The 24237-nt window shown below is 38.4% G+C and overlaps 1 protein-coding gene across 2 annotated transcripts in view; it reads right to left on the bottom strand.

Annotated features, from left to right (window-relative positions):
- Positions 1-861: 861 nt before the first annotated feature.
- Positions 862-24237, bottom strand: part of PDGFD (platelet derived growth factor D) — a 227292-nt gene continuing 203916 nt past the window's right edge. For both annotated transcript variants that reach the window (XM_036862399.1, XM_036862400.1), the window contains exons 6-7: positions 12706-12920; positions 862-3462 (exon numbers count right to left, since the gene is read on the bottom strand). In XM_036862399.1, coding sequence (XP_036718294.1) covers positions 3337-3462; positions 12706-12920 — 341 coding nt within the window. In that variant the 3' untranslated portion in view covers positions 862-3336. The remainder of the gene's footprint in view (positions 3463-12705; positions 12921-24237) is intronic.

Genomic DNA, 24237 nt, shown 5'->3' with positions numbered 1-24237 from the left:
CATACGAGCAAAAGCAAAATTTCTTGCAGCGAGAAGAGCTCTCTTCAGTTTTTGCCCCCCCACGTGACGCCAACACGTCACACACCAAACTCTATAGGAGTGTAGCCCCTAAATTGGTCCAGAAAGTGGCCGACTTGTCACTATACCCAAGGCCTTCTAGCTTTCTCTCTGATGCACTATGATACTTGCAGCCCCCCACCTGCTGGGAGGAAAAGTCCCCAACTCCCACAGATCACTTCCCAGGAATCCTTACAAATGCTACCAGATTGATCATCTGCCTTCATGTGATTTGAGACGGTTCGTAATTTACTGTCCAGCTGAAAGCACTCATGTTATGAAGGAAAACTACATATGATCTTTAAATCTATTACTTTAAAATATTTTTGGTCACTTTAATGTACGCTTTAGGTTCAGGCATTATTTGGGGGGGTTTGTTTCCAAATAATGAAATAAAATATTGATAATAAACAACTGAGCTGATAACACTTGCCCACCAGCTGGGGTGTCCATCTAGAGGGGAAAAGGTGTGAGGGTGGACATAATGTTATTGATTCCAGGTCGGCAAGGAGAGAGAGGCTGTGTACTCTCCAAAGTAAGGAATGTCAGAGGAGAATATCTTTCATTAAAAGGCCTGCAGGGAACAAACAGTCAAACAAAGAAGCAACAACAGCAGCAAGAAAACAACAAAACCCAAGTCCCACTTAATTTCCGGTTTCCGGTGGCTTCAGGAAGGGACAAAGTAAAAGCCTGTTTTCAGGGAACACTCCAAGCAGCTGCATGTGTTTGGGGAAGTAAGTTTGTAACATTGTGCACCTTTTAAAACTGCAGTTGAGTACTAAATAATGGAGTAGTTTTGTTCGTAAGCAATATTTATTTTTCATGAAGATAGGAGGCATATTACATTTGTTATAGAAAATGCTACAAGACGAAAAAGCTGCATGTTACTGATATGACAAAAAACATGAAAAATTCTACTTACAAAAGTGCTCTGCCCTATAAGAACATATTGAACAGAAGGCATTATTCCAGGTGAGTGAGCCATGCAGAAATGAGGACTTATTAGGATTTATTTTGAAATGTAATTTGTACGGTGAGCTTTTTATCCCTTTGATGGCAGTGAGACAGATTTATTGGCTACATGTTTGTTAGAAGTGCAATAGATAACAGATAACCAAGGGAGAAGTTTTAATAAAACACTCAGGAAAGAAAAAAAGAGGTGAGTGAATATGCCTGCTTACATTTCAGCTAATAAATAAAAAGTACAGATGGGGCTTTAACTGAAAACCATCCTGGTTATTGCAGCCTGGAAGGTTTATTGAAAACTGGGTAGAACACTCTAATTCCTCATACTTACAGCCGAACAAGCTAGGGTGATATAACACAAATTTGGGTTTTGGTACAGGAAGACTGTTTTCATAGGAAACTTGGAAGAGGCGTGAAGGGGAAGAGTGGTTCCTGATTACTAGAGGGTCTGCCTCAGCTATTTTTGATTGTGCTCTGGGATTTTGGGCAACTCAGCAATAGAGTATTTATTTTTACCAGTCATCCCCTGAGGTAAAAACACTGGACACTTTCAGGGAATTTTTGAAGGAACATCTTCAATAAGCATTGGCCTTTCAAAGAGCTGAGCAGAAATGAGCTCCTAAGGATGGTTGAGAACTTGGTCCTGAAAGCACCACGCTCAGAAATCCAAGTATATTTAGGCCGCTCCTCTGACACTGGGACTTAATGAGCCCCAGTCACATAGCCCTCACTCAACTTGGCTGTAGTCAGTAGGGCCCTGGACTCAGGGAAGAAACTGGCTCTCCTATTTTCTTTCAAGGTGAGATGAAAATTGTCATTCTCTCCGAGCAGTCCCTGAGCTATCTTGATTTCAGTGTCACTCTCTTAAGAGACTTGCTTTGGAGAATGATGAATCACTTTTTACGCCTGGAGTCAGTCTCTGAGGTCTTAAGGAGCCGGGGAGGAAAAATTACTCTAAGTACCAATAATAACCCCCAGTGCAAAGACTGCTTCCTAGTGTAGAGCAGTGGCCGAACTTGCGCACCCACAATTTACAGTGTGGCTTCTTAGAACAAGCTCCATAGATTTGGAAAGAACCAGAGACCCCAGATCTAATTTCACTTAGTTCAGAAACAGGAATTAATCTGAATTGAATGGTGAGTGAGTACATGATTAGGAATCTACATCAATAAAACTGGGTTGTTTTAATACACAAAAACTTCTAGGCTATAAATAGTCCATAATGGCTTGCCAAATATAAAATGCCATTGTAAATCCATGTCTGTATATCGAAGAGACAGAAACACAGAAGCAAGATACGTAAAATTAACTGGCATAATTTGGAGAGTATGTATCCGTTATTAAATATGGATCCCATTCAAATATTCCATCCGATTCCCAGTTATGTTAATATTTCAATGCTCACTTTTTTGACTTTCAACTGCCCACAGTTTTCAATGAACACTATTTTGAAAGGCTCATGCAGAGTCCTCATGCCATTCTCCAAAGGAGTTACTTCTGCAGAGAGGTTTTTGAAAAGAAACAATTCTGCTCTAGCTTATAAATTGTCTCTCATAGGGTTATAATAATAAACCTTGTGAGAATTTTTTGGAGATAGGTGTTAATGAATTTGCATGTGTCAGCAAGACACATAAAAAGAAGCCTTAATTTCTAAAGCACCTATATTATTATGACATGCTTTTGGAGACAGGTAATTATTGTCTATATAGCCAAGTATGTAGTACATCTCGTGAGAAAAATGGTTAGGAATGTGTTCTTCCCAGAAACCATATTTTTCCTTTTTTTATAATTAAGATATATGCATAAGAAAAATCTCATTTATTGGTTTTTAATATACAGGGTGCTTTCTTTAAAAGAGCAAGATCCAAAATTGTTTTGTGATTCAAAACTTAAAAATAAACAAATTCATCTTCCAAATCTTCCAATGACATGTTCCATGTATTTACTATGTCCCTTATTTTGTCAGATTTTAAGGGTCTAGATAATTAAACCATAGGTAAGCTCTGGTGTACCTGGTTATATATACTGAATAAACCATATGATCTATTTACACAGGGACATGGATATATATACATATATATCCTCAGACACTATTATTAAATGCAATCCTATATTCTTGGATATAGAGATTGATGATACACCTTTCTACTTCTCATGGCACTAACAAAACTAGGTTGAAACTCAGCAACCACTTGTATTCATTGCTTTGCAGGCTAATAGTAAGTTCGGTTGCTGGTGGGAAAGGGGTCTCTTACCACACCCTCCTTAAAATAAAGGTTCTTTCATGCTTAATGTAAGTATGTGCACATTCTTTTATCGAGGTGGTCTTGAGCTGCAGATACAGTCGCACCGCTCATGGTGATCCAACTGGATGTCAACGAGAGCCATGTGCTTCGCTCTGCCCCTCCTCTTGAAATGGCCAGGCTCAAACTTTAACACCTAGGACAAAAAGCATTTCCTGTTAGAAAGCGCCTGGAGTATAACTCAACTACATACCACTTATTCTCTTTATGACAACTGGTTCTTAAGCCTTTGAGGATCCAATGAAAGCTATGTGCTCGCTCTTAGATTGCACACGTGTAAATATTTTTACAATCACCAACTCCTTAAAGTAATGGAGTTCACTGATAGTAATGCCTTCTGCATTACCTACCTGCAGTATCAAGATGACTTCAGGTGTCTGAGCAGGCATTTACTGAGAGCTTTCTAAGGGCCTGCTTTGTGCCAAGTGCTGTCCCAAATATTATCATAAAGACTCTTCTGACCAAAGCATGTGTTATGGATAAATATAATACTGAGCATATTATTATCTCTTTAGACAGGACAACGAATAAAGTCATGAACATAATATGCTGGTATGGCTAAATGGTTGACGTAAAACATTTTGCCCTGATGAAGGTCATTAGTGGCCATAAATAACTGAAAATGTGTGTATGTTCTTACATATTTGTTAAGATAGAATACCTATTATAATTTGAAACAGATCATGCTCCACTAAGATCTTTGTACATTAATACCTGTATAACAGTATGACATTTCTTGAATTAATAAAGTATATCCTTAATTTTTTACATTAATAGGTTTAAATGTAATTTTTGGAATTATTAAGTTTAAATAGGAGCTAACTCTTCTTCCCGAGTGTGGCCTTCACTGAAGTCAATATTTGCCATCATATGCACAAATACTGGTTTTCTATACACTCCACAGTCAGTTTAATTGCTTCTTGCTTTACATTCTGAGGCTCCTGTTAGCCTTTATTTTTGATTTTGTTCTACTTTCCCTTTTAGACTTTAAACTCTGCATGACACCACATGCTACATGTATTATGTAGCATTTTATGGTTTTCAAAGAATTTGCACAGATGCACTATTTCATTTGCCCTCAGACAAACCTTGTCACACAGTAGAGAAGGTATCTTTATTCACAATTTATAGGCGGGAGAACTGAGATTCCAAAGGAGGCCAAGTGCCAGAGTCTTCTGGCAACCTGGAGCTGGGAGCAGGGCTTTTGTCCTCTAGGCTTCTAGCACACACGAACCCAAGGACCCAACACCTCTCCAATGTGGTTACGATTTCCTTTTGTGTCTCAAAGCTGTGTCAGGCACACATGTGAACTGAAATGGGGACCTGATGCTTGGTATACGTTGGTCCTAGATGAAGATTAGATGCTTTCAAGGCTGTATAACTTTTCATGGCATCCTCACAATTTTTTACTATGGATTGTCTTCCCAGCAATTTTCTCATCCTCACATTCCCTGTTTCAAGTCATAAACAACCAAAACCACCTACTAGGACACTAGGCCTAGAGTCCTCAGTCCTCATGTGTCCCCTTTACTTTAGCATTTAGCCCTGTTGTTCCATAAGAGTTCTGTGGGGCGGGTCATTTGTTCAATGTTCAATAAAGCTAAGGAGCCTGGACTCTGCTAACACAGAGTGAAATACTGAGTCCCATTTGTAGAAGAGCTTCAAAAGAATATTGTGAATACAAAACTGGGGTGGGTTGGGTGGGAAGGAATGCCCCAGGAGAGTTCATGAGGGAGGCATAAAGACTCAAAACTACTTGATTGTAGTAAAGCTAGTCCAGATGCCAGTTTTGATAGCCAATTATCTTTTTTACCTGTAATTCTACTGCACTTACACTATGTATCACACAAGTTCACATGACGTATGATGCTTTCTCTCTATTAATTGTATTACAAGTGCCTTGAGGACAAGGATAGCAAAAACAATCACTAACATTATTGAGGTTTTACAAGATGCCACACACTGTTGTGACTTTGCAAGTATTAAATGTTTTGGATGTCACTGCAATACTATGAGATAGGTACTTTTCTAATTTTGTTCCCAGATAAGGAAAGAGAGAGATTAAGGTTACAGAGCCAGTGACTGGTGTAACCAGTATTTGACTCCGTGTGGCCTAACTCGTACCCTCACCTGGAAATTGAAATTTTGTTTGTGCAGGTCAGCAGCATGTTGGGAACATAGTAGCTGCTAAAGAATGTACCTGGGTGAACATGGTGGGTGATGCTGCCAGTGTAGAAGTATGGGAATGTATGTTCACGGTGTCTCCTCCCTGCATCTCCTCTACCCCAACCTCCAACAAACAGACGGGGCAAAACAAAACAAGCCAAGAAATAAAGCAGAGGCCAGAATGAAGTGGCCTATGCTTTGCATCACTGTTAAGCCTTTCACAATTGTGAAATAAAATTTCAAGTATCGATAGCAGAATGACAATGACATTTGCCTTTCCCTGCTCCCATGTTTTCTCTTGCTGGGTCTCTAAAGAAAATAAAAGCTGTTGTGTCTCTGTGGAAAAAATAAGTAACCAAAGCAATGGATGAAGTGTATATTGCTTTTTGGGGGATTAAATACCCTGCGCATGACAGATATGAAAGCCCTACTGTGCCATATTTAGTCAAAATGCCTTGGAAGGGGTTAAGGGTTGGGTTCCTACAACTTTGCCAAGAATTTCTCTAATATTAGTCACTGTTGTCCAGCCTATAAACCAGACTGGGGAGTTGGAATATTCAGGGTAAGAAAATGATTCCTAAGAAGCTGAGCATATGATAAATATTCTCTGTTTAAAAAAGACCATTATCAAAGCCTAATATGTTGCCATGACTGATATCTATAAAATCAGTGCTCTGTTGATTTGCTTCCTCTTTTGATGACAAATGAAAGTGTGTGCCTTGGGATGAGAGCAGAGCCTGGCCAGTTTTTCTAACTGGTCTCCTGATTGTTCAGGGATTTTCCCTGTGTTTTATATTAAGCCATGTGAGCACAGTATATATGTGTTTTGCTGATAAGAGGAGAAAAATGAATTGGCAGACACTTTTCCAGACAAGACAGGAAAGCATTGTTTGAACAAAGTGGAAATTGGACTGCTTTACTGGCTGATCACAGCACTGATGTTCAAAGCTTTCAGACCATGTAATAGTCTTAGGTTCAGGTATACAGCATTGAAAGGAGGAAGAAAGCAAAGCTGATTTGAGAGAGCCTGAAAAGTTAAAAGAAAAATGAAAAGCCTTTATCTGAGAAAGCAAACTGTCTATGGGTTATCTGGTCACCTTTAAAGGAAAGGAACCATTGAATTAATTACAGCTGCCAAAGGACACTCACTAATAGGTACCATCACAAAAGGCTTTCCTATTTTCTGAGCTTTGATTCACAGCTGCAAGCACACACACTGAAATAAAAATCCACGGAGGAGCAGCCAGCCATTTCTTATCACCTATGGGTGAAAATGGCAATCTTGGCCCTTCTCCACCATCTGGAAAACCACATGAAGCCAAGGAAAGATGACTTTTACTAAATGGAGAATGACTGAGCCAGTTGGCAGCTTTCATACCACTACACAAAATCAAAGATGCTCAGTTTGCAAATTACCATAACACAAAAGATATTTAACTACGGTTACTCGCCTTGTTGCCCATAAACCACTGAATGAATCATTGCTGTAAAGCTATTACACTAATAAAACAATACTAGGCAGAAAAGCTATCTGCCAAGTTGAGTTCTTGTTTACTGCGAATATAAAAAAGGTTGTTAAGGCCTTGTAACAGTTCTCAAATTAATGGCTGACATAGGAACACAAGTACATATTTCAGGACACATGCATTGTATAAACCTGAATCATTAAGAGTTTATTTAAGGTTCTACCCAACTCCTAAAGCAGGTAGAATTCAGTACACATAGTTTCTTATCTTAAGAAAAAAAAAGCTTCATATTTTTGCTTCCATTTTGATTTCTTTCATGCTTATAGACTTTATGAAAAATGTTAAGATTTTTAAGGGCTGGTAGTCAACTTTTCTGAAACCTAAAGTGACTACAAGCAAAAATATTTTGAGAAGGGATAACATATTATTTTCTACCTGGGTCATTGCTCATCTTGCAGGTGATAGTTTCAAGGGAAGCTGAGACATAGTCCTCAATAAGAAAGACACAAATAACAGAGTTCAGCAATGTTTTGCTGACAAGCTAAGTATGAAGGTGACCAAAGGCGGGGGTTATACTATGGGTCTATACAACGCTCATGAATTTTCAAAATGCAATCTTGACCTCTAAAAGTAAGTGGACATTTACTTATAATTGAAATTTTCTGTGAGCACTTTGGGGTGTATTTAGCCACAGTTCTACCTTCAGAGAACTAAACAGGTAAATGATTTTGACAGCACTTTAGAGGGTTAACGACTACACGTTCAGCCCACCAATTGCAGAAAACATAATGGAAGCCTAGCTGGGCACCAAGTTTCAGAGCACTGCATTAGCATTGAGTATCATTCATGTCACAGATGGGTCTTTGTCTACCTGGGGAATATCATGCCCCAAGGCAGGTTTGCTAACCTTTGGCAGGAAGGCCTAATGTGAAGCCAGAGCTCCAAGGGAAAGGATGTATGCACTCTGCAGTACTTAGAGAGTCCCTTCACCAGTGAGTCATTCGGGCCATAAGGGAGTCAGAACTGAGAAGTCCCGACCACATTCTCAGAAAATTCCACCCACATCTGTCTAGTGCTTTACAGTCTTCAGATGCTTTCATTCTACCAGGATCCCCAAGAGATAAGTAGCACAGGTATTACTACCGAAGAGTGAATAAACTTTTTTATAAGCATTCTATAAACAGCAACTGTTCCAGATCATGTATCTTTGTTCTTTTGCATTTACTTAGCACTTCAACCACCAATTTGTTTATATTCCTAACACAATTTCAGTAAAATAAGATTTAGGGAGTAGGTGAATGGATATCATATAATTTCAGATCTGTCGGGGAACTCAAAATTGTAGGTTATCATGGGGAGTAAGTGAGCAAACCCGAGGCCCTGGGGAGTTTTAAGTAGCTGGCCCTAGGTGGCCTCCCATGTGATCCCACATCTTCTCTCTTCAGTTGTGTGATTTTTTTTCTCTATTGTCTTGTCTCTTCTAGGAACACACAGGAAAGGCCTGCAAGAGAGTTGTCTCATGGTCTCAAAGAGGGAGAAAGAGGAAGAAGCAGGGAGACTCTATATAAGCTCTAGAAATGCTGTTTCCAGAAAAAGAATTGAAAAGAGATTTTCTTGACTTTTGTTATGGTTAGTTATAATCATAACCCCAAAACTCATTGCCTTTGCCATAGAGTAGAAATCTTTTGAAAAAAATTGCTTTCCTGTCTCGCTGGTTTCAATTTGCAATTTTACCTAAATTTGTTTCAATGACAGATGCTTAAAACATGTAAAAATTAAAAGTACCATTCTTTTATCTCAAGTCTAAAGCTCAACATTTTATTACCTCTAATTAATCTTTTGTTTCATATATATAAATATCTGCTTACATCTTCTAACTCAAACTGAAATGGGCAGCAGATTTTTAATATAAAATTCGTATACTTAAAGTTAAAATAAAAAGAATCCTCCGAAGTCATTTTTTCATTTTTTCAAGCAACAGGAATGATTCTAGATGTTGTAAATATGCCAGACACAGAGATGTGTCTAGGCTTATGCTGTTCAATATGGTAGTCCCTAGCCATGTGTAGCTATTTACATTAAATTAGTTAAAATGAAATAAAATTAAAAAATCAGTTTCTCATTTGCATTACACACATTTCAAATACCCCATAACCACATGTTGCTAGTGACTACCAGATTGGATAGTACAGATATGGAACATTCCTATCACTGCAGAAAGTTCTACCAGATAGTGCAGGTATATCAGCATTGTGACAAAATCATGAGAGGAAGGACAGAGAAAATTAACTTCTATCTTTCTCTCTCTGTTGCCTCCAAAGTTTTTGGCTGTTGACTGAATGGACATAGCCAGGAGACCAAACGATAAAAAATAAACCAGTAAGTATTAATTTAAAAGGTCACCATATTTTTTGGAAATATCCCTTCATTATACATTATCAAGGAAAGATAACTAAAATAATAGCACCCTCTAATTGTCTACACAATATGTTTTCTGGAACTTTCCCTTTTTAAAAATCACTACCAAAAGTATTTTTTTATATCCTACATATTCCAAGAAGCATAGAAATGTTGCTAGGAAAAAGACTTTAACAGGATACCTATAAAATTTTGAGAACAGGAAATAATACAGATGGTAACATTTTATTGCACAGTGAAAAATGCTCAGAGCCCTACAGGAGAAGTCGCATGACCTGGGAAAAGAGCAATGATATTAACTTCCTTCTATTTATAATTTCTAATTATTGGTAATTTTATAATTATACATTTTAATTTCTTGGATTTTACTCCTAAATGTTGAGCTTTGAAATATCTGTGGAGTCATACAGGCCTGCTTATGTGACAAGTTCTAGTCACCCCCTTAAGGGTGCTCATCTGTCATGAAAACTCATTTCACATCTCATCAGTTACAACCAGGAGCTGGGGAAACCAGTTTCTCATTTCTCTGAGTTAAGAATACAGACACAGAACTAATAGAACAGAGGACAAGGATTCTTCCCTAATGAGACTGAGCTCAAGCAACCCCCATTTCTGGAAATGGAACAAGCCTCCTGCTCTTTTCCACAGGGCACTGGACAGAGTGGTCACTGTGACACATTTCAAAGGTATTTTAGGAGTTTGGGGCAAGTGTGCCAGCCGTGTGTGTTCCAGGTATGCAGTTACTGACTGAGTGATTGATGCTGTTTTGTCCCTTTGTCCAGAACTCAGCAGAGTGATTTTGTACAGAGCTCAGCAGACTCCGAGAAGTAAAAATATCATGACATGTTTCAAAGACGTGATTTAGACAGCAGTTTCAAAAATATGCCAACATTTTAAACCCACTCATGTGACTGAACAAAGAGACCAAGGGCTTCCCCTTCTAGATATTAATTGTGAACAGAAATTTACAGGTAATAGCTACTGTGTACAGAGACAAGAATAGACCTAAGAAAAGGACCCTTCAGACTCCTTCAGAGTTAACTGTCTGGAAGGTGAGGGTCCTTTTGGGTGTATGTTTAACTCTGTGTTTCCACAATAAGCAATTTAAAAAACCAAACTGCAACTTCTATCTGAGCGGAGAGTCAAGATGAAAATAAAGCATCAAAGGCCTGAACTCACATGTTTTTCCTCACAGTTAAGACTACGTAGAGATCTTGTCACTTCCTGGCTTATTTTAACTGGAACCAAATTACTGAATTCTGCATTTGTCCTCAGGGTATGACTCAACAATACAAAATTCACGTTCTTAGACACAAAGGACAAAGTCCAATCTAGAGTTCATCAGGTCATACAAAAATAAAACACAATGAACACAGTCAACAGCATTCCCTGGATATGAGAACAGATATTTTTTTTACTTTGAAAACTGTGGGGTGGAGTAAGAAATTCTTGTGACTAAGAAAACCAGCTCTATGCCGGTCTAAAATCGTGTGTCCCCGTCTGTCTGAGGTAAGCAGGGTTATTGTGGTCTCCGACCTCCTGCATTTCCCAAGTTGAAAATACTGCTTATGACGTATCCCTTTTCATTTAGCTCAGAAATTACCTCCTAACTTATTGTTTTATTGTTTTCAGGATAACAAAATGGTTGTATAAAGCGGGAGATTTTATTTAGGGAGCATCATCTATTCCTTTGTTTTGGTGGATACTGATGAAAAGCAACTCAAACAATAATTCCTAACAATAGTGTTTGCTTCATACTTTAGTTTATATATATATATATATATATATATATATATATATTTTTTTTTTTTTTTTGTCTGCATTGGGTCTTTGTTGCTGCGTGTGGGTTTTCTCTAGTTGAGGCGAGCGGGGGCTACTCTTCGTTGCAGTGTGCGGGCTTCTCACTGCGGTGGCTTCTCTTGTTGCAGAGCACGGGCTCTAGGCACGTGGGCTTCAGTAGTTGTGGCATGTGGGCTCAGTAGTTGTGGCTCACGGACTCCAGAGTGCCGGCTTATAGCTGTTGCAAATGGGCTTAGTTGCTCCATGGCATGTGGGATCTTCCCAAGCCAGGGCTTGAACTCATGTCCCCTGAATTGGCAGGTGGATTCTTAACCACTACGCTACCAGGGAAATCCTTTATTTTATATTTTAGACATATTTCAATAAGATGTTTCACATCTTACAAAATGCACTTCATATGCACCATTTTATGTGATTCCCCAGAACCATCCTGTACGGGATTATCGGATATAATTTCTTAGTCCTATTTCACGCACATGAAAACCACGTCTCTAAACTTTAGTGACTCACAAAATCAGGAAGTAATAGGGTTGCCGTCAATTTCAAGAGCAGTGCTAACTCCCCTTAAGTTCACTCTTTCTTTAACCTTCAATAAAGTGCTATATATTTTTAAAAAAGAGAGCACAGTGTTACTAGTGATAAGAATATAGACTTTAGAAACAGTTGATCAGTTTAGGTCCTGGCTCTGTGAGTTACTGACCAAGTCACGCTGGTCAATCTACTGCTGGTCTCAGTTTACTCATCTATAAAAAGGGAATAAAAATAGCACTCCCCTGTCAGCATTGTGGAGAAACTGCCAAGTGAGTTAATGATTGTTTACAATTATGTCTGGTACACAGTAAAGGCTTACATGCATTCCCTGTTATTATCATCAAAGTTTACTGCTCTCCTTAAATTTTTGTTCCTCTTATATCTTTAGGTTTACTTTTGTTTATTTTTGCGTAATTTCAGAGCTGATTCCTCAGAGCACTCAGTCACATTTAGGAAAAATTAGTACTTCTGGAAGAAAAATATTTCCATATTTAGAAAATGAAAAAGTCTCTGACAATGTATCTTTTCTGACAATTTATATTTTGCTATCTTTACCCTGCTCCATTTTTCAATGACTTGATTGAATTAAAGTTTGGCTCTTAGCATTTTCTTAACATAACCTAGATTTGCAGTCATACACTGTAAATGAATCCCATCATATTTCTATAAGGAAGCCAAGTAAGCTCTCAAATTACTGCATCATACATTTGATTGTGTATACTAACGAGAGTGTTGTCAACCCACATGATATATTATGAATAAGGGTAAGAAAAAGGAAACTCTTCTTCAGGATACACTCTCCCCAGGGCACCTGGCTAGGCAAATTTAGCTTGAGTACAATTTCCCAATCATCCCCCTGGGAGGTGCCCCTGTGCAGTGAACAACGTGAACAACCAACGCCAATGGCCCTGTTTCCCAGCAGCCTAGAGATTACAGGACTTTTGCAGCTGAAAAGGCTAAATGCAGCACTGCAACAAAGAAATCTGAAAACGTCATACCTCGTGATACTTCTTCACAGTTTTCCCTGAATTGCACGTACAGGACTTCCAGCTGACAGTTCCACAGCCACAGTTTCCCCCACAGCGTTGCACGAGGAGGCAGCGTGGAAAGAAGACCACATTGGTCACCTTCAGCTCCTCTCTCAAGTTGACCGAGTAATTCCTGGGAGTGCAACTGTAACGCTTGACGTCATCATTGAGCCTGTCCAGGTCAACTGTAAGAAACACAGCACCGTGTAAGCAAGTGCACGACTGCGGCATACACACTCGGCACACATTTTTGCAAATAGGCTGGGAAGATTCTGTGAGGACAGCCTTAACCCAGGGCTTGAATCTATCCTTGGGATCTCAGTTACTACCCCAAACACCAAAGATGGAAAATCTAATTTCTCTTTTGATCCTATCTGCCCTTCAAAAAAAAAAAAGTCAACAACAGCAAAGAGAAAACAAAAAACCTTCAAAAACTTAGTTAAATCTATATCTTGGCTCAATTTTCCTTGCACTTTTTTAATGCAAAAAAAAAAGTTCCAAGGAAAGAAAATGTAACATTCAGCAATTTAAAATAATTGTCTTTGCTTTAAAAAATGTGTGTGTGTGTATCTTCTTGATTCTAAATAACTCCTGACTGTAAGCCATTACTTAAATAAAATTTGAATTATATCAGGGACACATTAGGGAGAACTACTCTAATCGATGCACCTGGCAGTGAAATTTTACAAGTAAATGTGAGGAATAAAAAGGTTTTGGCTTCATTTTAACTCCGAGGTCAACCAAAATGTCAAAGGACATGGCTTTTTGGGGGTTGTGAATATGATGGAATTTTGTGCATTGGGTCCTAGATGGCAGTATAGCGTACTGGTTAAGTGCTTGGGCTCTGCAGTAAAGCTACAGCTGCACTCACATCATGGTTATGCCTCCTTTTAGTTGGAAAGTTACTTGACTGCTCCAAACCTCTGCTTCTTCATCTATAAAATGTAAATAGTATAACTTTACTTATTTCACAGCAATATTTGAAGAATTGAATGCAGTGTGCCTGGTACTAATTAATGCTGGTTATTTTATTCATCTTGATTCATTTTGATCTTTCCTCCAATATTTTCCCTTTAAAGTCAAATGGTCAATAATTTAAAAAAAATTTTTTTTCAGATCTTTCTCCTCTGTTTCTCTCTTTTGGCTATTATTCTATGTAAATGATTATCTGGGGGGGGTTGGTTATTGGGACTTCTATGAATTAAAAGCATCACCCTAAATTTTCAAATTTTAGTCATTAATATTTTACTTGAGTTAAATTTGTATTATTGTACTATATAAATTACATTTTAATTTGTGGTCTCAAAATCCATCTAATCGCCCATCTATTTGGCATCCAAATCGTCTGGCGGGTGAATGTACATGACTATCTTCTCACAAGAATGCAGTTAGAAGAGAGTCCTTTGTCCCCACCCCCCACCCCCCCCCCCCCCCCCCCCGGTTTCCACACCATTTCCGAGTGCACTTCCCTTGTCACCAGCCAGGCCACCACAGAAGGAATCCCATAAACATTAGGCAGTTATCATCAGGCTTACTCTGGATTCTAGCCCCATTAAATGTCTTAGTCCTAAACCAAAACTGCTTGAGGAATAGTAAGGAGTGCTCTTTTGGGGTAGAGGTCAAAGGCTAAGGATGCTGTCAGTAGAATGCATCTGAATGAAACAGAAATAAAAGGAGGCACAAGTGGGTGAAGAGTCCACTTAACCCCATGAAGTCAGCTAAAAGGCTGGCCATATGGTCAATGACCCCTTGAATGAGGAATTAAATGGCAATTGGACTAATGCTCTGCCTTGAGTGCCTTTGATTCTCAAGGGCGGGGATTTTCCCCCAACTGTTATATGCTGAGCCCAGGACACTGTGGTGTCTGAATAAATTCTAAATAATTACTGTGCATAATTTATTGCCTTTTCCCCCTTCCTTTGTAAAGACGTGTCATAAGTTTAGCTATAATCAAGCCATATTTAAAGTGAATGAACTCTGTCTTGGGAAAGGAACCATTTTATTGCTGCTAAAGCCCTGAAAATAACTGCAAGCAAAGCAGAAAGGATTACGTAAATGGATTAAGAAGTGCACCAATCATCCATTAAAAGTGTCACCTTGAGATAAATACTGATGCTGGCTGTGCATTACTGGGCTATGGACAGGGCTAATGCAGAGGGCCAAAGCTGTTGCTTGTGATGATGGGAATATATTTTGTCTAACACCTATTAGCAGGAAGGGGTTGTGGCATGTGGAAGGCAGAGAGGGATGGGAAGAAAGTGACAGTACTGAGTCAACTTGAGTTTAGCCAGTCCTCTGCTAGGCACATGATACACTGGACTACCTGTCGTTGTTCCCCACCCTCTTCTTTTTTCGCCCACCCTTTTGAGATGTGTATTACTTACTCAAAGTGAATACTAAGTAGGAAAACTGGGCTCGAAGTCATTCTCTCTTTTGCCTCATGGTCTCTGCCACATCAGGCAGAGTGGGGGGATGGCAGGCAACCTTATAGCTGAAGGAGGAAGATCGACCTCCCTGGCACTGTATCAAGCTTTCCTGTACGGCATTGTGCTAGGACTGGGGTGGTAAATGGCTACACCCTTATCTCCAGAATATGTCCAAGCCAAACTACAGTATGATTCCCTGTGGGAATTCAGCTAACCCGCAAAGTGCTGTCAACAAATCAGGATAGGCATGTATGCCTTACTCATCTTGGAACAAAACTCTTCACATTGTATAACTGTTTTACTGACTAGCACTGGTTACTTCTGTTTCCTACCTGCCATGAAGAGATTTACAATGTTGTCAGTTTTATGCATCAATTCACTGACGTGACTCAGAACTGTGACCCAATGTGACTGCTGTAGAATCCAGCTGCCCTGCTTATCAGGGGACTGAAACCACGAAGGCACTCAATTTAGAACGAGAACTAAAAGGTTCTTCAGAGTGGATGCAAATAACTTCGAAGTGCCACTGCAGACTTTCTGCAGGGGATGTTGAATTTCCACTCAAAGAAGACTGACTAGGCAGCACAGCAGAGCAGGGAGCCAGACAAGGGAGTGAGTGGCAGTTAAGGTTTCCAGTGCTCTGGTCTGAAGGGAGGCTCTGGTGTGAGCCTGCTGTGAGGGAGGCAGGCCAAGCAGTACAAACTCAGAGAGGGGAGCTGCCCTTTCCATTCCCGCTTCAGTCTCCACAGCAGAATATTACAGAGCAACAAGGACGTTCCAAATTTCACTCAAAGGCCCATTAATTGCACCTAGCTGCCCTTATTTCACCCAGGTGTACATAATGTTATAATCCTTCTTTTGACGTCCTTTTGAATTTGAGTCTTGCCTTCTCATGGATCTGTGACATTAGTTACGTCTTTGGGCTGTGTACGGACAACCTGATGGAAAGGCTGAGAAGGCTCCACTGTTGTCAAAGCCTTTCTCTGGACATGGTAATCCAATGTGGGCCACTGCCTAGAACCTCAGGGAGCACGCTTTTTTCTGCAGCTCTGGTCTGAAAGTGCAGCCTAGTCACGGAGGTTCCTGGGCTGTGGTAAGAGCTCTGGGACCTGAGGACTAGGGCAGGGATGTGTAAAGCAATGGTACATTGGTGAATGCGCTCACTGGTTCAGTTTCTAATCCATTCAGGCTCAGGTTTGGGAGGAAGGAGAGTCAGCCTGGTCTTTTTTTATATTGACCATCTATATTCCTAAGTATCAAGTAGCATGAAAAGTTCTTCACATACACAATTGCATGAAATCCCCATAAATGCTAGGAATTACATACTCTCATTACCCTTACTTTTACACTTGAGAAAATCGAGGCTCTGAGAGGGTGGGGAAAAGAACTTGTCCACAGCCACATACCTAGTCAGTGGTAGAGCCAGAGTCTGAATTCAGGCTTTTTCATTACTCTTGCACTTCTGAGCCCAGGTCTAAAGATTTGAAGGAGGGTGCAAAGAGCAGATTCTACAAGCCCTGCTGGAGCTTTCCATCTAGAGGTCTACTCGCTGTCAAATGACCTGGCTTCCTAGGCGCATTGCTAGGCACTGACCTGTCACTTTCAAGATGTTGTCAATTACATATACCCAAGCATGTACTCCTGTGCACACACATTCATCTATCGGATTGTACTGGAAATGTATGCTGGGTTCTTGCAAATAAACCGGGCAACTGCACAGAACGTACTTTTTTCTTTGGTATTGAGAAATACAATGAATTTCATATTTTTTCACCTGAAATGAGAGGACTTTTGTCAATTCATGATCTTCACTTTGTCCTCATTTCTCCTTGAATTCCTTCTTGCCCTTAACTACCTGTAGTCTTTGTTATGAAAACCAATCGGAGGTCCACATAAAGAGTTGGATGGGCTGATAGCAATTGTTTTCAGGGGGCAACAAATGATAGAACCCTAGAGATTCTTTCTATAGGACAGATAAAGCCAATATTGTATTTCACATGCTTGGCAAACACAGCATAGGTGGTGATCAGCTTATGATAAAAATTTAAAGGCCTTTTCTGAATTAATCATTTCAATTTTTTTATGAATACAAAAATTCATTGTGAAACAAAATAATGTCCTCACATTGAATGTAAGAAAACTATTTTTCCTTCCCATGCATGTTTGATTCATGGTTTGTTTTGTTCAATAGGAGGATGGTTTCTTTGGGTCAGTCTCTTCTGGGTGTCAAGTTTATTGGTTGGCTTTCACTGTGCTGGCCTTTCATCAGTCTTTATTCTGTTATGTGTGTCACCAGCCTTTTTTCTCTTTATCTTCCTGAATCTGCTAGTGTTCAATTAAACTTCTCTATATTCTTGCAGCTAGCCAGTAATCATCTTAATACAACCAAATTGAGACTTTACAGGCTAAAATTCTTTATGAACTCTCTTAGCAGGCACTCACTAGCAGCCTCTATATCAGTGCAGGTTTGGCAATAGAAGAGCAAGTGCTTGAAGTAGGGCCGTGCCTTTTTTAAAACCATGCTTTTGTCATTCTAGTTTACCTTCTCTGGCATCTCAGTCCACTATGTCATTTTAATCTTCTAAGTCAAAAGGCACATTCACCCTACATCTCCTCTGACCCCTTCACTATATACTCACCACACATTCTCTGCCTTCTATGATAACACTTACTTTGTAGGCTTTGCTTTATCCTTTTCTTTATTTAGGTGTTTCTTGTCCACTAAACCATAAGGTTCTTGAAAGCAGAGTTAATCATCTTTTTATCTCCCCTCTCCTAGTGCTTTGCCCCTAGTGGAAGGACCAAATGTAGGTCATTTAAGTCCACCTTTCCTAAAACCATTTGGTTTCAACAGTTAGAAGCAGCATACTGATGAAAAAACTACAACATTTTTTTTTTTGTAGTCTAAGCACACATGCCATTTCAGGATATTTGAAATAACTAATTAAATCCAATAAAAAATAACTGGAGTCACTATGGCTCCCCAAGACAAACATTTCTGATTTTTCTTAAATATCTATCTTTTGTGGGATACCCATAAACTTAAAGTCAAAATTAGAAAAAGTTCAGGCCATTTATAGACCACTAATCAATCCAGATTTTCTTTGCAAGGAATAGGTACTCAGTAACTACTATCTAAATGAATCAAACTACTGATGGTTGTTGGGTTAGAATTGAAAAACTAGGGTTCTAGAACCAGCTCTATCAAGGATGAACTGCGATGCATGAAGATTGGCACCAAGACCCATGGGCTCTAGAAGCTGTGCCACATGGGTAAAGGATGGCATCCAGATGGCTGGCTCTCTGATACACATCTCAAGGTGCTCAGGAATATGTCTTTTGCCAAATGGGGAGTAGTCCCACAGTCTGTTACGTAAAGTGCTTTATTATAAACTTGACTTTGATGTTACAACACTAGATTTATGGCACTTTATGTGGCGGTGGGAGGTAAGGGGAATATATAAATAATTGTAGTATTTTTATACCAAGCAACTAAGGGCTCTCAGCCTTCTTCAAGGTTCATAAATTTCCCAGGAGGAGTCTATTCCTCTTTATGGACATTACAACCTCACTGTGATTTTCAGATTCCCTCTTCTATAAATTAGCACATAATTGTGAAAATTGTTTCCACATTTCAACCCCAATTTGCAAGTGCAAATAAGTCTGGAAAGAACAATTATCTTATAACTTTTAATGAGGGAATATCAGGGTATTTTAAACTTAAAATCATGAATCTCATGACTCCATTTGCTGGTTTAATTTCTGAAGAATGGAAACATTTACCACTTGTATTTATAGAAATTAATCTAAATCACAGTAAAATGTTCCCACTCAGACAATTCCTAATTGTCAGGGTTTAAAAACATTGTTAAGCAATGGGTGAATGGAAATTTACTGAGCACCTACTCAAGTCTCATGGAATTCTCATAACAAACTGTTATCTTAGAGACTACTATTTCCATTTGATAGATGTGGAAACTGAGATGCAGAAGAATTGAGTGACTTGCCTACAGTCACTGGACATATAGTAGGCATTTGACAAATACTTGCTGGAAAATGAATGGGTGAGTGCAAGGATATCTGCAAGGCATTGGATTAGGCATGAAAGCAGCTGACACCATCATAAGGCAATTCTCTGAACCCTAGGGGGATGTATGAAGTACATCTATGCAATGAAAAATAAGAAAACAGGTTAGGCGATGAATAAGAATCAAGGAGATCTTTCTCATGTCTCTCATTTACTAGGCTATGAGTCTCTGAGCTTTACGCATTATTGGGTCCCCCACAGCATTGACTTTGCAGCCAACACACCCAGGTTCATGTCATGGCTCTCTACTTTATAGCTGTCACTGAACCTTTCTGGATTTGTTTCTTTTATTAGATAAAATGGAAATAACAATACTCTCCTGCCAAGAAATTCATTGAGCTTGAATGAGTTAAAAGTGTTTGAAGCAAGGTCCAGACCCTAGCTCTCAGTAGGTATGCCTCACATTAACCTTGAAATGAGTAAAACAGATCAATGAAGTAAGGTTAAGAACAGAATCACCTAACCCAGAAGTGGCTAAGATTCTGCAATTGGTGATCACTAAGGAAAGGAAGGTCATGTCCACCTTGATCGAAATGTCAGAAAACAATGATGATGTGTTGTTTTTAGTTAAATTTCATGGGACATAGCACTCAGCACAGTCCTTTGCAAGTAAAGACACTTAATGAGCCAGATGTTCCAGCACCAGCAGTTTCTCCATGAATGTGTGCTCTAGGAAGGGTATGCTCTCTCCTTCAGTCCATAGGGGCACTGAGCACAAGGATGTTGCAGAGGATTCCCAATGCTACACAGGTAAAAATGGGTACAGGAACTACAAGGCAAACCCATTCATCTTTAACAAGAGTGACTGTTGTGGAAAAGGCACATTTGTCCACCCAGACACTAAAAGTTACCTATGGTTTTCTACTGCAAAATGGATTTCTTAATCAATGTGCATTTGAATTATATGCCTAGATGGGAGGAATAACTTTGATGATGAGAGTGGGCTTAGGATATCAACAAAGACAGACAGCCACTATAGGAGAAAATCAGAGGCTGCAGTGGCAGTAAGAGAATAAACAACCATAAAGGTCCTTGTCCCTGTGCTGAGATCTTCTTCAAACATTTTATGTGTGTGCCCTCATAGACACATGTAACACTATAAATGATAATATGGTTTTTATTAAGGCTTGCTGGCAAACTGAATGAGTGGGGAATCTAGTTACTTACAAATCATATGGGTTATAAAGAGTGGCTAAAATCTAAAAAATAAGCTTTCAAAAGGAAATGTCCAAAAAGCAAAAGGGTGCCAGAAATTTCTGGGTAAATATATCATAGAAAAGTTTAGTACTTGGCAATTATATTGTAAACTTTTAATGAGTGTACTGATTATACAGATACTTAAATATGACAATATTTGGATACTCTGTAGGAGGCTCTCCAGATTACTGATGCTTATCTAAGAGCCTTACAAGGAAGAGAGCAGGGTCCACAGAAATACCTTGGTTCTGTGCAGAGTTCTGTATTCAAGTAATAATAATAGCTAGTATTTATTGAGGGCCCACTAAGAGTTGGATACTCTGCTATTATTAATCCTCACACGACTTTGCAAAGTTGTTATCATTAGAGTCATTTTACCAAATGGAAAAAACACAGGCTCAGAGGTCTGCACATAACTCTCCAAGGCCACCATTAGTACCTGAGTTAGAATTTTATTATGAGTTTACTTGACTCCAAAGTCCATGCTCTTCCCACTATCACATTCTTTCTTTTGCTCTATTTCTATCAAATTTATGGTAAACAATTTTAATATTGATAAAGAAAGCTTTTACTTGGTACATACCACATGGTTCAGGAAACTCAGTAAAGCTAACCCTTATTCAACACAAGAAATTAGAAAAAGAAATCCATTTGATTTAACGTCTGTAGTACCTCTGTTTGTTTAATTTACCGATAGATAGTTACAGAAGGATATCTCAAGATTGACTTATCTGATTCATCACTAGCGTCAGCCAAGGGCTTTCTGCAAATTCTCAACCAGATATCAAATAGGCAGAGAGAGAAAGTTGTAAGCATTCAATTTACTGTGACTTTAGGTCATTTCTAAAATATGTTCATATCTTAATACACTTTGAAATTGTTTCCTACATTCTAAATTGTTTTTAAATTATTTTTATGGACAACTTCTACCAAATATTCACAAAAAAGAACATTTATAAAAAAACATGTTAAACAACAGATACCATGAGGTGTATCTGCTTAAATTTTTAAGTGTACAGTATTATTAACCATGACCACAGTGTTGTACAGCAGACCTTTAGCAATTTTTCATCCTGCATGACTGAAACTATATACCCATTGAATGACATCTCCAGAGCTTGGCTCTTTCTAGTTAGTATGACAAAGAAACAGCAATAAATGACTAATTTAAACATAAAAGATATTTGTATCTAAGAGAATTTAGAACCAATTCAAACATTTTATATGAAACATATTTATTTCATTTACTCATCAGCTTCTTATGCCAGTTATTTACCAATAAATAGTTTTAAATTAAAGAATCAACTGTTTTAGATCTTACAGCAAAATAATGTCATGTAAGAAATCACAAATTGATATTAGATCCTGGGAAATGGGTTGGTAACTGTCCCAGAGTTACAACGTCTAAGCATTTAGAGTCTGTGAAAATCATATATTTCAAACTCCATCATTTGGACTCAATTTAATATCAATATGTTTGCTTCACTCAATATTAAATTACTGATTTTTTAAAGAGGAATGCACATCAAATTTGGCCCCTGCATCAAAAAATGGTGACTCGCTCAACATTAAAAAAACAAACAACGCAATCAAAAAATGGGCAGAAGACCTAAAAAGACATTTCTCCAAAGAAGACATACAGATGGCCAAGAGGCACATGAAAAGCTGCTCGACATCACTAATTATTAGAGAAATGCAAATCAAAACTACAATGAGGTATCACCTCACACTGGTTAGAATAGGCATCATCAGAAAATCTACAAACAACAAATGCTGGAGAGGGTGCGGAGAAAAGGGAACCCTCTTGCACTGTTGCTGGGAATGTAAACTGATACAGCCACTATGAAGGTTCCTTAAAAAACTAAAAATAGAATTACCATATGACCCAGCAATCCCACTACTGGGCATATACCCAGAGAAAACCATAATTCAAAAAGACACATCACCCCAATGTTCATTGCAGCACTATTTACAATAGCCAGGTAATGGAAGCAATCTAAATGTCCATCAACAGAGGAAGGGATAAAGAAGATGTGGTACATATATACAATGGAATATTACTCAGCCATAAAAAGGAATGAAATTGGGTCATTTGTAGAGACGTGGATAGACCTAGAGACCATCATACAGAGTGAAGTAAGTCAGAAAAAGAAATATCATATATTAATACATATATGTGGAATCTGGAAAAATGGTACAGATGAACCAGTTTGCAAGGCAGAAATAGAGACACAGATGTAGAGAACAAACGTATGGACAGCAAGGGGGGAAAGCCAGGGCGGGGTGGTGGCAGTGGTGGTGGGATGAACTGGGAGATTGGGATTGACATGTATACACTAATATGTATCAAATAGGTAACTAATAAGAACCTGCTATATAAAAAAATAAAATAAAATAAAATTCAAAAAAAACTGGCAACTCTTTGGGGAAAATTGTATTTTTGTCAAGCATTACTGTAGTTCAAAACGATTAAGTTGGAGTGCCTCAACAATTATATCCATATTTTAATCACAACACAAACTGTGAGAACAGGTTTTCCTCTTGCTATTATGTGTTGGATTTTTCTATGGCAAACACACCATCATTCAGGAAAGTCAAGCTCTCCTGAAATAAGTAAAAGACTGCATCTCACTTACATTGTTAATCTCCATAAATCACCTCTCAATTATTGCCCAGTCTAGTAGAGTTTACGGCCGATAGTTTTTCAATGTAGAGATGTCAGATTTCATGCTATATACTTCAGTAAATATACATTGCTACCAAGTTCAAAGTATTGTGTTTTAAAGGAATTGCAGTGTAATTTCAGTTAAACTACAGTGGTCATGCAATGATTCAGAGAGTGATTACATAGTTTGTAGAACATCCATATAATATTTTACCTAATTATGGGCAAATTTACTATGTTATTGGCATGTTCATCAGAAGAAGTAAATACAACTTGTATTTCAAGCAACTTTTTTTTTTAAACTTTTGGGCAGCGTTGAGGTTGAAGGCATGGGGTTAAAATTATTGGCAAAAATTCGGTTTTGGAACTGTACTTATCTACAGAGTTCAATTATCCATGCTACCCTTTTCTCCATTACCCCCTAGGAAACTGAAAGTTGGATATATTAATTTGTCCTATTATCATCAGTCCAGAAGGTTTTACAGACAAGTTTGTGCTTATCTATTACTTGTGAATTTGAAAAAAGTGGACCTTATACGCTGAAGTTCTGGCTTCAATACTTGGCAAAGTTATGTCTCTTTTCTCTCCCTCTTCTCCCTAAACTTTTACTGTCCTCTTGCTTCTCATTTTCAAGTCTCTTCTTAAGGAGAACTAAAAATTCACTGTCACCTAATCTCCCTTCAAATAACAGTGGAAGTAAAATTTAATTTTATTAACTGTTTTCTACTTCATTACATAAGTTCTTCACCTAGTGTGTTTGTGCTTTATTTTAGAGTTTATAAAATTTTGTGATTTATATATTCACATTCAAGGGTCATCTTAGAATCCTGTTCTTTGGTATCATGAAAAATGCCACTTTTGATCAGTCTGGGCAAATCAGAAGAATGGATGCTCAATAGATATTCAAAAATGATGTTTGTTTCTGTACAACATCATTAAGAGATTATTATACTGATAGTAGAAAACTTTTTTAGGGATCCTATAAAGTTCACATTTTATTTGACACTTAATGGACCTCCATCATCTATAACTACTTTTCGGTTTTCACTCTTTTATTCACTGTCCCCTTTCTTATACATCAGGATACAAACCATGAATTTGTACTTTTAAGTTCTAAAAGCTGAAAA

Source organism: Balaenoptera musculus, chromosome 8, assembly GCF_009873245.2.
Source record: "Balaenoptera musculus isolate JJ_BM4_2016_0621 chromosome 8, mBalMus1.pri.v3, whole genome shotgun sequence".
Lineage (NCBI taxonomy): Eukaryota > Metazoa > Chordata > Mammalia > Artiodactyla > Balaenopteridae > Balaenoptera > Balaenoptera musculus.
Note: the sequence above shows the minus strand (reverse complement) of the source record. Positions and strands in the feature narration are given on the sequence as shown.